At 39.7% G+C, this 16,850-nt stretch overlaps 1 protein-coding gene across 2 annotated transcripts in view; it reads left to right on the top strand.

The window, feature by feature from the left end:
• The window catches only part of Gld (Glucose dehydrogenase), a 174,840-nt gene extending 161,773 nt beyond the window's left edge, over positions 1-13,067 (top strand). For both annotated transcript variants that reach the window (XM_073987154.1, XM_073987163.1), the window contains exons 6-8: positions 7,050-7,454; positions 7,524-7,855; positions 11,399-13,067. In XM_073987154.1, coding sequence (XP_073843255.1) covers positions 7,050-7,454; positions 7,524-7,855; positions 11,399-12,211 — 1,550 coding nt within the window. In that variant the 3' untranslated portion in view covers positions 12,212-13,067. The remainder of the gene's footprint in view (positions 1-7,049; positions 7,455-7,523; positions 7,856-11,398) is intronic.
• Positions 13,068-16,850: the final 3,783 nt, after the last annotated feature.

The raw sequence follows: 16,850 nt of genomic DNA, 5'->3' as shown, positions 1-16,850 counted from the left end.
TCTAAAATTGTATAAAGGAATTACAGTCGAAATCGCTTATAACGTCGTCGTTTATAACGTCATATCGCGTATAACGTCGAAATCCAAAAGTCCCGAATTTCTGCCCTTTATATTCCACACAAATATATACCGCTTATAACGTCGTCGCTTATAACGTCATATCGGTTGTAACGTCGGTTTTTTGTGAAATACTTGAATTTTGCTATCGGTTATAACGTCGAACCATACGAAGAAGAACAATTTCTCTCAATATTTTGTTGTATGTATATTTTTTCAAACTCAAACAACAACAAAATGCGCAACATATTCGAAGATGGGGTTGGACAACTGAATTACGACTCACATGGAGGCGCTCTCAAGTCAGTAAAGCTTGAATTTTTGCCACCCAATGTCAATTCAGAGGCGTGTCTAACTGTAGAAACCCTTCAAAATTTTATTTACTCAGAAGATGTTACAAGTAAAGAATATAGCTCTGTTCCAGAACTAAAAAGTTTTTACAATTTTTACCACTTTTACACATGTTGCGTTCCCGTACACAAAATTTATATGAAAATCGTTTACGACTTTTACAACTTTTACGACTTTTACCACTTTATAAAGTGCTGGAACAGGCCATATGTTTTAAAAGACCCTTTCAAAACTCAGATCTGAATTAAATTTGAAGCTTTTGTTGGAATTCAAAAGCCCAAACTAAAATAACATACTATTTTAAAGTGAACCATATCCCATATTTACGTAAAATATCTGCTGATGAATGTATTTAATATCGTTATTCTTTATTATTTTGTTTTTAAGTCATTCATACGTTTGTATACATATAGATGAACAAGTAATAAAACAACGCATTTATACTCAAAAGTCACTATACATAATATAATATAACCTCTTTTATAAGTATCGCTTATAACGACAATCGCTTATAGCGTCCGATTTTGGTCGGTCCTTGACCGACGTTATAAGCGATTTCGACTGTATATTATTTTAAAATATCTGTAGTTTGGGACGAATATTTTACTTCAATCTAGGTATGTATATCACATTATAATATGTTAATCACCATGAACAATTTGTTATTAAGAAACAAATTATAATGCTATGATTAAAAATACATACATATAAAATTGTTATGAATGAGAGCTAAATATATTAATTGGAGTAATTTCACAGTAATTTAATTTGTATTTAAAATGTGTTAAAAATAAATGTATGTATTTCATAATGATATATCTAATCCAATATAGTTAAATTATATTATAAAATTCGAAAGTAAAAGAGGAAACAATAGTGGCTTTATTTAATAGACAAAACATTAATTTGACTTATCGCCTATTTTCAAACTTTCACATTTGTTTATAAAGCACCCACAAACTGTTGTTTGCGTTTTTGTTAAATTGTTAAATTGACCCAATAAAACACATTTTAATGCATAAATATTCATGATGCCTTAACATCAGAACTTTAGGCAACATAACTATGTATTTATGTATGTGCATACATATATATCATATATATGTATGTATGAAATTAACATAATTTGTGTTTATAACAACACATGGTTAATTACGCACATAAACACATATTCCGATATGCATACCTATATGACAAAGACAGATCAGAACATTCAAAGTGAAATAAGAAAGTCTTTAAATTCGTCAGTAATCAGAACTTCGATTTTAAGAAATCTGTGAAACATCTACCCATACATACCCTGTAGGAAATATCGATAGTAAATCACTACTGACTCACTGTTAGCATTGTTACTAGTAAAGAGTGATCCATTTCGAGGCTTTCTACTTTTTTAGCGAAAAAAACTCACACACACAATTAAAATTAAGTGGGGAATGTTTATTATAATTTCAAATAACATTCATTGGCATTCATTTTTTAAGATTATGTCAATCAGATGTTGTTCACGGCTACGTCTAAGATGGTCCATCCGTTGAGTCCAATTTTCCAAGACTCGTTGGAAGATTTCGACTGGTGAATGGAACGAGTGTTGTTTCGCTCCAAGGCCCGAATACAAGCCGATTTGTTCGCGAGACTTCAGCCGTTACCATATCCTCACAGGAAAAAGTCTAACGGTGTGATATCACACGATCTCGCTGGCCAATCCACAGACCAAAGTATTCTCTCAATAAATCCATTGATTGATGTCATGTGTGGGAAGTAGCGCCGCCTTGTTAAAACCAAATGTCGCCGAGATCACGAGCTTCAATTTCAGCCATCAAATAGTTGGTTATGATGGCACGATTACGGTTGTTGTTGTAACAGTGTTTTTGTTATGTTTATTTGTTCGTTCCTCTGTTCAATCTGGCTCTGGGTCTATCTCCAGTTCCAGAAAAGTGGCTGCTTCGATGGGATGTAGCCACAGATCCACTGGAGTTAGATGGGTAGGTTTGGCGGGGCAGTTAAAAAGGTGTTGTGTGTCGTGCGGGCCCATGCCGCATACTGGGCATATGTCTTGCACGGCGCGATCGATTTCAGCCCAATACGAATTTAGGCGACTGCAATATCCCGAGCGTAGTTGAGCCAAAACTACTCTAGTTTGTCGTGGCAGCTGACGCTCCTCAGCTGCGATAGATGGAGGATGTACTCCGAGTACTTTATTCACACTTTATAATTGCTTAAGGCCTTGGCAACTGCGTCCGTGAATGCTATTCAATCCTGCTTAATATGCTTGTTGATCTAGGGGTTCTCTCCTGTATCGTTGGACCTCTCCCTCTAGAGCATGGATATCCTTCCTGATCTCCCTGAATGGGCAGGGCCTACCCACAAGATGGTGATTGGGATGGCTCACACGATAACATCCAAGCAGGTACTGCAACGAAAGCATCTCATTGTGTTGCTTTACAGGAAGAAGTTTTGCCTCCTCATGTAGATGGTCCACTGAAGATTTGAGGAGGCACCCTGTCGCTGTTCTCAGGGCGGCATTCTGGCAAGTTTGAATCTTTTTCCAGTTCGAATCACACAATCTCGGGGACCAGACTGGAGCCGCATAGCTTACCACAGAGGGCAGTTTGTGGTCGGAATTCTTCTACCGTTGACCACCACATTCAACTCACGTCCAAACTGCGCTGTCCATGTGGTGAACAGAGTGGCTGTAGATTTTGTGGGGGAAATCTGCATATTCCTCGAATGGAAAAAGGTGGTAAGATCGGTTAAATAGTTGTTCAGTCTCTCACAGATGTCATAAGGATAGGTACCCGACGCCAGGATGTGCAATCATCCGCATACGTCACGATCTCAATGCCGTCTGGAGGGGGTGGAATACAGGAGAGGTAGAGGTTAAACAGTTCCGGAGATATCACCCCACCTTGGGGAACTCCCTGTTTCACTCTACGGGGTTTGGACTTCTTATTCCTGAATTCCACGTACGACTGGCGTCCACACATATAGTTGACTATCCAACGTTTCAAACTTGGCCGGAGGGTTGTCTGCTCAATGTCCTCAAACAGCGTGGAGTGCCTGACTGTATCAAAGGCTTTTGATAAGTCAAGAGCCACCATCACTGTTCTATCACACGGCCGTCTCTGGTTGAATCCTTTACCGATATATGTGGTAATGGCGTGCTGCGCTGTTGTCGTGCTGTGCTGCTTACGGAATCCATGTTGATGATCGGCAACTTGATAGCTATTTCTGATACTGGGGAGGAGCAAGGCCTCAAGTGTCTTTGCTACGGGCGACAAAAGCGAAATCGGTCTGTACGATTCACTTTTGCTGGCATCCTTGCCTGGCTTCCGTAGTGGGACCACCCTGCCCATTTTCCAGATTTCGGGAACAACGAGGGTGGCTAGCGACAAGTTGAAGACTTTGGTGAGATACTCGACTCCCGGCTCATCCAGCTGCTTCAACATTACCATGGAGATTCCATCAGGGCCCAACGCTTTGGATGATTTAGCGTTCCTGATGGCATTGGCAACATCATCCATTGTAAATTGTGGTGGTTCATCCTCGGCAGGAAGAGATCTGATGCGACGTAATACTCTTCTATTCGCCCTGTCAATCTCGGGATGCTCGACAAACTGTCGATTGAAATTACACCTCTTCGGGTCAGTCAACGTAACGTCGCCAAACGTGACTGAGGTCCTATCTTCCCTTCTTCCAGGGTTCGAGAGTGACTTAACCGTTGTCCACAATTCACCTATACCGACTCCAATGTTGCAGCTCTTCAGATGATTTAACCATTTGTTCCGCTTATGCTCGCCGACCAGCCTGTTAACTTCCAGTGCCAGCTCCCTGACTCTGGGGTCATTGGGGTTGATACGACGAAGCTCATCACGCTTATGTGCTAATCCCGTCGCCTCTGCTGGGAAGTTTGGTCTTACTTCGGGTATTCGACCAGCAGGGATATGGCAAGCGGCTGCAGCAGTGATGATGTCCCGGAACGTCCTTTCCGCTATCCGAACATCAGAAGGATTGGGCAATTCTCTGAAGCGGTGATTGGTGAACTCTCTGAAACTCGGCCAATCAGCTTTTTTATGATTGACGAACGTGCGGCGTTCAGAGGTGATAAAGTCGGGTGGTCTGCTAATGGAGACAATTACGGGGAGATGGTCTGATCCAAGGGAAATGACGGGTTGGCAGGTAACGTCATTTGTCAGACCAGGTGACACGATGGTTATGTCAGGCGAAATGTGACACTCTCCTCTAATTCTGGTAGGGGCGTCCTCATTGACCGTGCAAAACGTAGAGCTATCAATCTGCTCAGCCAGCGCTGTACCTCTCTGGTCGTTTCCGAGGGCCGAATGCCACATCTCATGATGCGCATTAAAATCCCCCAGGACCAGACGATTATAACCTTGCAAGAGCGGGCTAATGTCAGGCCTACAGCTATTTCTCGGCGGGATGTATACATTCAGCAACTCTATCTCGGCAGCTCCACACCTGACTGCTACCCCCATACATTCCATGTACGGGTCATTAGAGACAGGCTCAAGCGAGATACGTCTGTATTGGACAGACTGGTGCAATAGAAAAGCCAATCCCCCACCTCCACTTCTGGTGCGATCTTTCCTCAGAACATTGTAACCATCACAGTGCTCTAAGCTGTGGTTGTTGTGCAGCTTGATTTCCTGCACCGCCGCGACCTTGATGTTCTTCCGACTCATAACATCTACTATCTCCTCGATCTTACCTCGGAGTCCATTGCAATTCAATTGCAAAAAGGCTGCATTTTCGGGGATTGGGATAACAACGGCTGGTGTTAAAGGCTGCGTGTGCGGTTGTTGTCGAGGGGACTGCGGGGGAGTTTCGTAATCAGACGACGAGGGAGTCTCGTAATCCGACGACGACTCACTGGGGACTGTGTTCACACAGCATGCAGCAACATAGTCCCTGTCGTAGTCCCTCACGTGGACGAGTCCAGAGCAACCCCTTTGGTGCACCCACTCCTGACATCTATTGCATCTCACCGAAGGTGGGTGAAGATGCGGTTGTGACAAACTGAGCACAGATATATTGGTCCTGGGTTTTCCTCCGTCCCGGCTCAGACCAATAGAATTCGGAGCAGGCATTCCGGGATATGCTGCTCCCAATACAGAAAAACGAAACAAATACGAACATGTACACACTGAGGTGGCAGCCGCTGGTCGGAACATTGGTTTTGTGTTGTTCCGGGTCAATCCGGTACGAAAGAACCCGCTGCCGTGGGATTGCCACGATTACGGTCGCCGTTGGCGGTTACGTTCTCACTGACATCATTTTTGAAGAAATGTGGACTAATGACTCCACCCACCCAAAAACCTCACCAAACCGTTGTTCTTTCTAGATAAAGTGGCAGCTCTTGAATCTTTTTGGGTTGCTCTTTGTCCGTATGAAGACAATTTTGATTGTTTACATAACCATTAAGCCCATCGCAGAACAACATTTGGCTCGAAGCTCTACTCAATTTGTAAACATACAACAGATATTTGCGACAAGATCAGAAGTAAGAACAAAGTTCTCAAGTTGCTTGCCGGAAAAACTTGAGGTACTGACCAAAGACATAAATATTTATGTCTTTGTACTGACAAAGAAACCTTGTGGACCTTTTATAAAGCAATAGGCCGTTCTGTGGTAAGCTATGCGGCGCCAGTGTGGTATGCAAATGTCAGCGCAACCCAATGGAAGAATATTTAAACCAGGCAGAATACATGGCACCAGTGGTCCATCTTCATGAGGTGACGAAGATTTTACCTCGACACCATGGTTTAATTAGAAAGGTTAGCTAAAGCTATCTGTCATTTTAAATTTTTTCTTTCGAGTGTTCCTAAAACTTCAAAATTATATACACAATCTGTGTATGTGTGTGTGCTGTTTGAAAAATATGCCAAACAATTTTAAAAACAATCGAATTCAATGATTTTTAAAATTGCTTTTAGAACATTTGTATGGAAGAAATTCTTCCGCTCTGCATTGAAACAATAATTTTATCATATCCACAATTCGATTATGTGGAGAAACTTTGACACTTAATTCATTTTTCGCGTTTTGTATAACATGCCGAAAAAATGTATTGTAAACAAACCCACTTGTTGCTTTTGTGTTTACTAATTTTGAAGTTTTAGGAATTTAGGAAAAACAAGGGTTCTATAGATTGTTTTCATTTAAATCTACCTCTTTACTTATACCATGCTCGACACCAACTCAACAAGATGTTGTCGATGCAGGACCTGCTTGGGTGTTGCCGCCGTGAGCATCCCTACCACGACCAGAAGAGATCTCCATGATCTGGAGGGGTTCAAAGCGGCCTGACATTTAGAACTACTATATCTCATAAATTATAAACCCCAAGAAGACCATAAGGATCAATCTTATAGAGAATTTTCACACCTACTATTTTCTCCAGGCACATTTTGATAGGACTTGCAGTTTTCTAGCACGATTTATTTGAAAAACCCTCCGGCGCTCTTTTGACGTTATTTATTATACGTAGAACAGGGCTTACATTGGAATTCATGAAGAAACTCTTGAGGGAATTCTTGAAGCCTTAATTAATGTTAATACCGTTAATCTTAAAAAAACCGTAAAACAAAAATTATAATTTCCCCTTGTCTCTTTCTATTTTCTAGGTGGCGATGAACCAGTTGGAGCTCAAATTCCATCTATGTTTTTAAATTTCATTGGCAGTGATATTGATTGGGCCTATAATACCGAACCGGAGACATCAGCATGTCTGTCATCGGAAGGACAACGTTGTTACTGGCCTCGTGGTAAAGTTTTAGGCGGTACATCAGTTCTCAATGGTATGATGTATATTCGCGGTAATCGGGAGGACTACGATGATTGGGCTGCCATGGGTAATCCTGGTTGGAGTTATGACGAAGTGTTGCCGTTCTTCAAAAAATCTGAAAATAATTTGGAAATTGATGAAGTTGGTTCGGATTTGCATGGTACCGGTGGTCCAATTCCAGTTGGTAAATTCCCCTATAATCCACCACTATCCTATGCCATATTGAAAGCTGGCGAAGAATTGGGTAAGTTAAGGGAGATAATCAGTCCATCGCGGAACATCATTTTAATTGTTTTGTTTTTTTTTTATTCAGGCTTCTCTGTCCACGATTTGAACGGTTACAATTCCACTGGTTTTATGATTGCCCAAATGACATCACGTAATGGTATACGTTACAGTTCGGCTCGTGCTTTTGTTCGTCCAGCTCGTATGCGCACAAATTTCCACATTCTCCTGAATACAACCGCCACCAAGGTTTTAATCCATCCTGGCACTAAGACGGTATTGGGTGTTGAAGTTAGCGATCAATTTGGTAGTATGCGTAAAATTTTGGTCAAGAAAGAAGTCATCGTTAGCGGTGGTGCTGTCAATTCACCACAAATTTTGCTCTTGAGTGGTGTTGGACCCAAGGAGGATTTGAAAAAGGTAAGAAGAAGTTATATGTATATTTTGTTTTGATTCTGCATTCGCTAAAGCGTTACTCTTACCAACGAGTCAAAGTGGACATGCTAAGCATTGCACCTTGGTGGCTTCTGTCATTTCCCATACTCTCACATTTTTCCATTTGTCAAACCAAGCTTCGAAAAAATAAGTAATGATATGACAGAACATTTGCTTACATATAAGAAACTTAAACTCAGACACTTAGTCCTTCACACTACGACATTAGTCCTACCTCCTGAGCTTATCGCTCCGATTGACTTCGATACCTTGCATCCAGGTTCATCATGCCAGATCTTTACGGCTTTCTCAAAGTAGGACTTGTTGAGTTTGGCACAGTTCTCCACTTGTAGATCAAAAGACTGAGAACCCCTTTTTCATCTAAAACGATGATTTAGCACCTCTCCAAGGTACTTCGCGGCACGAAGCCAGCTATATTTATTTTCTTGGTAAATAGTACCAACTAGCTTTTGGCTGCTTCCTGAGTATCTCATTCATCACCCGAAGCCACAGTAAGGGTCATAGAATTCCTCCCTGTGGGGCACCTCTGGTAACTGATTACCTTACAATGTTCGAATTGATAAGTCTGCAGATCAGAATTGGCGTCCTTGCAGTCTTGAAAGTGGTTTTTCGCCAAAGATGTACAATCTCAAGAGCAGCGTTCGTCCACATGCCATCTCTTCGCTTTATGCTCCTAATAATAATAGGTTTGGGATCCTTTGATATCTCTTTGCGATATCTTGCCGCTGCATTACTCCTTTCGTTGCCGAACTGAAATTTAACCAAGAATTCCTCTTAGCTTTCTTGACCTCACTACTTAAAGATTAGTCCTACTGGCCTTTTTATATGCTCTTCTGCTATCCTTTCTGAGGTTAGCTAGTTCTAAATTCCACCAAACTGGTTGACCTATCCTACCAGGATAACATAATAGACAAGACTTCGCATATCAAAACCGGAGAACACTAATGAGATCATTCACTTGCTTCTCAACCTCCCTCGCTGTAAGAAGTTTTGGATTTTCTCTCAGCCATGAAGAAGCTAAAAAGTTTAATTTCTCCCAGTTAGCCCTTCTAGGGTTCCTATGAGGCGTTAGGCTTTTAATTCTGTGATCTGTGAAGGAACACTCCTCCAATAGCCTCCAGTTCCTTATCTTCCCGTTCCTTCTTCTATCATCGACCCTTCGGTGGAAGTGTCTAGGCTATCCGGAATTGGTCTGTCTTCGACCTGGAAATAGGTTTGTGATCCTTTGAGATCACCTTGCGATATATTTGAAAGAAATATTCTGAAGCTTGTCTAAAAATACCTCTTAGCTTTCCAGATGTAACTCTTATACTTATTGAAAATATCCCTGTATAAGATACAATCCGTATTAATTTTAGTTCTAGTAGCCCTTTTATATGCCCCCTGCTAACCTTTCTGAAATTAGCTACTTCTAGGTTCCACAAACTGGTGAGCTTCCCCACCAACATAAGTTATTGGGCAAGACTTTTCATAGCAACCCCGATCTCACTAATGGATGATTCGCTTGCTTATAAACTTCCTTCGCTGTGCGAAATTCTGGAATTTCAACCAGCCGAGAAGAAGCTAAAGAGTGGAATTTCTCTTAATTGGTCTTTCTAAGGTTCCCGTGAAGCGGTTGCCTTTTACTTCTATACGAAACTTGAAAGTTTATCGTTCTGTGATCTGGGAGGGAGCAATCCTCCGATACCCTTCTTCTCCAGAGAACACTAATGAGAGCATTTACTTCCTTATCAACATGCTTCGCTGTGTGAAGTTCTAGAATTTTAGGATGACTTTTACATCTACAAGAATCTTGAAAGTACATCGCACTGTCATCCGGGAAGGACCGTTCCTTCCTTTGCATTTATTAGAGTAAGGTCTATAACCTCCACTCTTACCCTATTCTGGAAAGGGACCGTATTTTCCATATTCCAAACTCACAGTTTAAAATGAAATCGAATATGAACTCAACTCAAGAATAGGTGTTACTGCATCCTCAGTGAAAGTGGTGAGTTTTTGCATAACAGTCCATTGTCAAGCTGCAACAGCCCGACGTCTCATTTGAGCGTCTGCGCACCAGACTATTAGTTAAAATAAAATCGAATATGGACTCAGCTCCAACATTGATGTTACTGCATCCCCAGTAGAAGTGATGAAGATTTTCATGACAGCCCATTACCTACTCGTCGTCTCATTTGCCAGTTTGCGCACCAAATGATTTGGTGGATAAGATAATTCGCAAGACATATAGACTAGAGATACGATCGTGACACCAAACAACAACTAAAGCGTTACGTAGTTGTCACTAAAGTGCTTAGTTTTTGATGTTTAGTGTCACGATTGTGACACGTATCCATCTCTGTAGTAAAAACCGAGGCTCTTAAAGAGCCAACATTAATTTCACTTACTAACATTTAAGGCCTCGGAACATAAGCTGCTGGGTTTCTTGCTTCTATTATTTCACCCGAATTCAAATATGGCTCGGTCGTTCTTTATTCTTTTACCAGAAATGAAATGACTTAAACAAGAATATTATGCTGCTTATGTACCGACTTTTCTGGGCTACAATATAATGCTCTTACTTTTCCCGTATTGGACCAATAGAATATGGAATATCGCCAGATCGTTTAGCCCACAAATATTATTTTTGTATAAATAGGGTTCCTGAACTAAAGCGATGTCCACATCGGTTCTTGTGTGGGAAAGTAGAAGTTCTGCTGCTGCCGATTTGCAATGGTGCATGTTTATTTGCACCACGCACATACATTGCTGCCTGCGTTCTCCACTGTGACTGCGGTAAGCGAAACCGAAGCCACCTCATCCCCAAGTGCAGCTCTTCCTTAAAATCTCATATGTAGTTCGGGCGCTCGCTCTCCATTGTAAACTTCACCACAGCTTCGTCACAGTTCCTCCACAATCTTGGAAGGAGTTGACAATTTTACTAATACTGGTCTGGAGGTCAGGATTCTGTAATTGTAGAGTTCAATAAGATTTAGACTTTTTAGCCTACAATACATGCTCGTACTTACCTTTTTCCCCATTGCACCAATAGAATAGGGAATATCGCCCATCTTTTAATACATAAATCTTATTTTTGTCGGATCGTTTAGAAGTCGGCATCCGCCGCTTTACAATGATAAATATTTATTTGCACCATGCCGCATACGTGACTGTGGAATGGGGAACCTAAACCACCACAATCCGAAGTACTAATCTCCCTTATGTAGTTCGCGTTCTCCCTATACATTGTGAACTTCATAACCACCATTTTGAAAGGAGTTGAACAATTTCCAACATCTGGTCTGAATGCCACAATGCTGCAACTGTTCGACGGCAAATGAAAATTCTACAACTGTTGATAATTCTCAGCATCAATATGTCGATTGGGCCTCCATTTTTGGAAAATATCTGCAACTCGAAATCGATTTTTGGTTATAGAGAAAAACGAAAAGTCGACTTTTCTTCCGTATTTAAATAACTCAATTTCTTCAATCTAAGATTAATGTTTCTCTTCCTATTTCCCCATAGGTTGGTGTTCGCCCCATACACGATCTGCCTGGAGTTGGTAAAAATTTACACAATCATGTGGCATATTTCACGAATTTCTTCATCGACGACGCCGATACTGCACCGCTTAACTGGGCTACAGCTATGGAATATTTACTTTTCCGTGATGGTCTGATGTCTGGCACTGGTGTGTCCGATGTTACGGCAAAAATGGCTACACGTTTTGCCGACAGGCCCGGTGTACCCGATCTGCAATTCTATTTTGGTGGTTATTTGGCAAGTTGTGCACGTACCGGACAAGTTGGAGAACTGTTGTCGAATAATTCCAGGAGTATACAAATTTTCCCAGCCGTCTTAAATCCAAAATCACGCGGTTACATAACACTGGCATCCAATGATCCATTGGCAAAACCACGAATTTTTGCCAATTACTTGACAGACGAGCGTGATGTCAAAGTTCTGGTGGAAGGCATTAAATTCGCAATTAAACTGTCACAAACTACTCCAATGAAACAATACGGTATGCGTTTAGATCGTACTGTGGTAAAGGGTTGTGAATCGGAAACATTTGGAAGCGATGCTTATTGGGAATGTGCAGTGAGACAAAACACTGGTCCGGAAAATCATCAAGCTGGCTCGTGTAAAATGGGTCCAGCCCATGATCCCATGGCTGTTGTCGATCATGAATTGCGGGTACATGGTATACGCGGTCTTCGCGTTATGGATACAAGTATTATGCCCAAAGTAACTGCTGGTAATACACATGCACCAGCTGTTATGATTGCCGAAAAGGGTGCATACATGATTAAGCGTGCATGGGGTGCCAAAGTTTGACGATTGGATGCAACATGGACGCTGCATAGAGTAGTTTAATAAAAAGAAACAAACAAAAACACAAAAAAAAAATCATAAAATTATATCAAAAAACAAAAATATGTATTTACCTTTAGGCTTAATATTTGGTAACTAATTATTTTATTGAGAACAAAAATTGATTGTGAATCTTCTTTAGCAAAATCCCCTACTAAACTTTCATTTGATAATTCACCGTTTGTTTTAATTTTTCGTCACAATTAATCGTATAACTTCTCTCTGCTTTGCTGTTCACTGTTGCGCCTCTATTTTTAATATTTCGTGTAGAAATACAAAACTTAAATACCAAACAATTTATCTCTCTCTTGTATGTTGATTGTCACAATCAGCTGGTACGGTGGTTTCCAGCTGTCGTTGATATCAGGTTATCTCTAAATAGTCAAAACGTAATGTGCAACCTATAAAAAATCATTATTGTTTTTTTGATTATTTAGAGTTTTGTTAGTAGTTTTCAGTTGAATTACTTTTTTAGATTACTCTCTTTCGAAACTTTCAAACCTTATAACTATTTCTAAATTTTGTTCCATATTTAGTATTATAATTTATTCTCAATGCGAACCTCCCTCATACATTTTTTAACACTTAGACAAAAATTCACAAATTAAATTATGTTCCGTTTTGTTTAAATAAATAGTTAACTATTATAGTAACAAATACATTTCAAATCGTACAACTAACTGTAATATTTGTATTCAAAAGAAAGAAAAAAACAAGCAATTATATAACGTAATATTGTTACTATTTTATCAATTATATAGTATTTATGTATATTTATCAATACAATAAAAAAATATATACAAAAAAGTAAACAAAAAAACTCAGATTTTTATTTCATTGCGTGTAGTTAATAGATATACATTAAGGTTGCCACTTTTGAGATTTTCACAATAAAAACCTATAGGAAATTTGGTCGAAATGGGGTATTATTTCAATATATCTATTGGTTCTAATATTTTTCGGAAAATGCTTAAGACATGACGGTCTTAAGGGCATACAAAACTTTTCAAAAGAATCACAAAAAACATAACTTCTTTACAACCATGAAACGAGATATAAGTTGGGTATTGGATGTATCTTAAACAGAAAAATAATAGTACGTTTAGACTATGATGGATTTAGCAAATCCAGTCGATTTAAGTTGTCATTTTCATACAATATATGTCAAATAAATCGAGATGCACTTAAACATGTTATAAGTGTATAGTCTAACAGGCGTTTTATACCCTAGACAGACGGCAGCGTTAATTTGCATTAACTGCCTTAATTCAAATTAATTCGTGCATTATCCACATTCTTAATGCACAAAATCAAAGGAAATTAAAACTGAATTTAGGTATTTCAATATGACAATGCTGTAAAAGAGAGCCCATATTCATGTAGGAGAGAGAGCATATTCATGCTCTGAGACACAATTTGCATTGAAAATCAATTGTCTTTTGTCAAATTTCCATGTTTAAGAAAATAAAAAAGGAAAACAAATCAAAAATTTTCGCGTTTCTTTCAAATATGTAGTGGTCTTTTTCGAATAGAATAGCAGCTAATCGTTTTTCAAGCCTTCTAACAAATCTCATTTTAAAATTTTTATTTTCACAACAATTTTCATTACCCACCATACCAATTCTAACGAAAATTATATCTTCTACCAATGTTTTTTAAAATTTTGCAATATTTTTATAATATTAAAAAGTCTCAAAAATATCGCGAATAAATTAAATTTATTTTTGCATTATCGTGGTGAAAAATTCAATGGTAGAAAGTATATTTGTTTCGAATATTTTGGAGAACTTTTGTAAAACTTTATGAAATGGTCTGCTGGGTACGAACAAACAACACAAACAGCTGTTTCATAAATGCTGAAACTATCGTCTGTCAGGGTAAAAAGTTAATTCAAATTAAGGAATTTTTAATGCAAATTAACTCTGCCGTCTGTCTAGGGTATTAGTCTATATATTCACATGGAAACTTAAGAATAGATTTAGCTTAACCCAACCATCACAAACTGGGAGCGACCCTGACTTCGAATCCGAAAGCAATAGCAAAATAAACACCATCGTTGTGGTAACCCCCAATAAAGTAGACGTCCACAATATGGTAGAAGAAATGAGTGAGAGTATCGCAGAACTAAAACAAAAAGGGTGCAGTGGTCAGGACCTCAACGGCCTCAAAGTTTAAAAAGCACCAGAGCCGATTATATAAAGATCAGCTGGATGATCCAAAGATTTCAAGAATTCTTCCTCCACTTCATCGGGAGCTGCGAAGGGGTTAAGATCTCCTGAGGAACAGAACACTGCTAAAACTTGTAAGAAGAGAAAGAGCTTCCCACCTTCAAATGTCCGGAGCAAACAAGTCCAATGTGGTGGAGATAGACCAGAGTATCCTTTGACAGAGGGCGACAAGGTGAGCTCAAACATGATGAGGGTAAGCGCGACCGCAAAATCATCTAGGATGATCGAGGACTGAGAAAAGAAGTCTAGGACCTTCCAATCGACACTAGTATTGGGTCCGGCAGACTTCCCAAAGATCATCAGGAGGCCATCGAAAATATGGTGAATGACGAACTACTGGAACACACACTTCTCTGACGTGGGGCAATAAAAAAAGTCAGCAGTGAGCTTAAGGGAGACCACTTGGGTCCGCATTCGAAATCGGCCGCTCTCGGCGAGGTAGTCAGCAGTTTAGTACCTCATTGGGAATATGGCAAATTGAAGCTGGTGATGAAAGAAGAAACACCTCACCTGACCGAAGCGGCGATATACGTCAAGGCATAAGGCTGCAAACTCGAGACGGAGCGAATGCTCGAGTTCTTTGCTAAACAAAATGAGACCTTAGAAGTGAAGACATGGGAAGTCTTTCAGAGGGAGAAGAAAGAGCATGACATTCTATTTGTAATGGGACTGGAGGGGAGAGAAGGATGATGCCCAATAAAACAGTCACGAGGTTAAACTAGCCTAAACCATCAGCTACTTCAAAGAAGCTCGCTTACTGGAGGATCTATGAATGAGGTCACCCCGATAATCGGAGTGAAACTGCAACTCAAGTTCTGATGGAGAATGTAAATAAGAGTAAGGTACATGTTGGTTTAATCCAAGAACCTTGGACCGTAGAGAACTAGGTCTCCGGACTGAACCATATAAATTATCAATAGTTTACGCAAATACGGATACTTAATCTAGGCCCTGTATTATATGCCACAAAAACGTGTGCTTCCTTTTCTTTCCAGAGTTGACGACGCCACAGTAATAAAGCAAGGGAATTAAAACATATATGTATGTACCTGTCGTCGGCAATGCAGCATCTGCTGAGAAGGATGAAGCAAAAAGGTAACGAAGTACTGGTAGGTAGAGATGCTATGTCACACATTTCGCGGGGTAGTACTAATACTCACTTAGTTTACTTGAATACTAACCCTTTAAAAATGCAATACCCCAAACTTTTTTAACAGACTTATGGAGAGCATGATGTATAAATACGTTCAGAGAATCTAATAAATGTGGTACATGAGTGGAGTATATCAGATGAACGCTCTTTCTATGACCATGGCTATATTAGGTTTAAAGCATCAAGGTCATACGAACGAAGAATATGAACAGAAATGTTAAGAAAGTAGTTAAGTCATTCGTAGAAAAGAAATCTGTATACCAAAACCCTTCGTAACAAGGTCAAAAAGGCCCAAAGACTTTACAATAGGCAAACCGCAAAAAATCAGATGTATTCTGGGACAACTACCAAACAAATTTAAGGCAATACAACAAAATAACGAGAAACGCAAAACACAAATCCTGGAAACTATTTTGTATAACAATCGAAGAAACCTAAAGCCTTCTGATGAAGAAACATTTTCCGTATCAGAAGAAGCACCAAAAATCGACAATCCGATGATCAAACAAGCTATAATGAGTTCCTCACCATAAAAAGCAGCTGGCCCGAACATGTCTTCCTGACCCTACTTCAGAGGGAAGTGGACTATATTTCGTCCAAGCTGGTCGGAATTTTCAATTTCTTATCACCTCTACTGTGGCTTACTACCATAAATAGTTTATTAAGGACCTCAGCCGAAGAAGTATTTGAAGCTATCTGTTACGCAGGCACCTTTATAATACCTCTAAGGGGAGCGAATCTAAATTTGCTTTGTGGAAGGGCCCACTTAAAATAGTTTATAACTGGGCCAGACTGAGATGTCTAAATGTTAATCCGGAAAAAACGAAATTATGTCTATTCACTAGAAAAAACAAACGTGGAAACTTTCGCGTAGTCAGTTTTCCTGACAATTACGACATTTCTTCAATTAATATTTCGAGAAAAGTTAAATACCTAAGAGGAATTCTGGATAGGAAAATTAAGTGGAGATGTCATGTTCAGAAAAGGGCTAAAAATCCCACAGATGTTGGTCCACCTGTATAAGGGATAGTTATACAGAAACCTAATTAGACCGATCCTAACATGCGCAGCAGTAGTATGGTGGACAGCTATTGACAAATAATGCAATGTGAATATATTGCAAAAGCTCTAAAGAATGTGTTGCTTAAGTATTGGCGGAGCAAAGAGAACTACACCAAATATGGCTTTACAGACAATTTTTTTGTCCTCCCCATAGAAATTC

Source organism: Musca autumnalis, unplaced genomic scaffold, assembly GCF_047663935.1.
Source record: "Musca autumnalis isolate F117 unplaced genomic scaffold, ASM4766393v1 scaffold_1, whole genome shotgun sequence".
NCBI lineage: Eukaryota > Metazoa > Arthropoda > Insecta > Diptera > Muscidae > Musca > Musca autumnalis.
The sequence above is the reverse complement of the archived record's forward strand: the minus strand, read 5'-3'. Positions and strand labels throughout refer to the sequence as shown.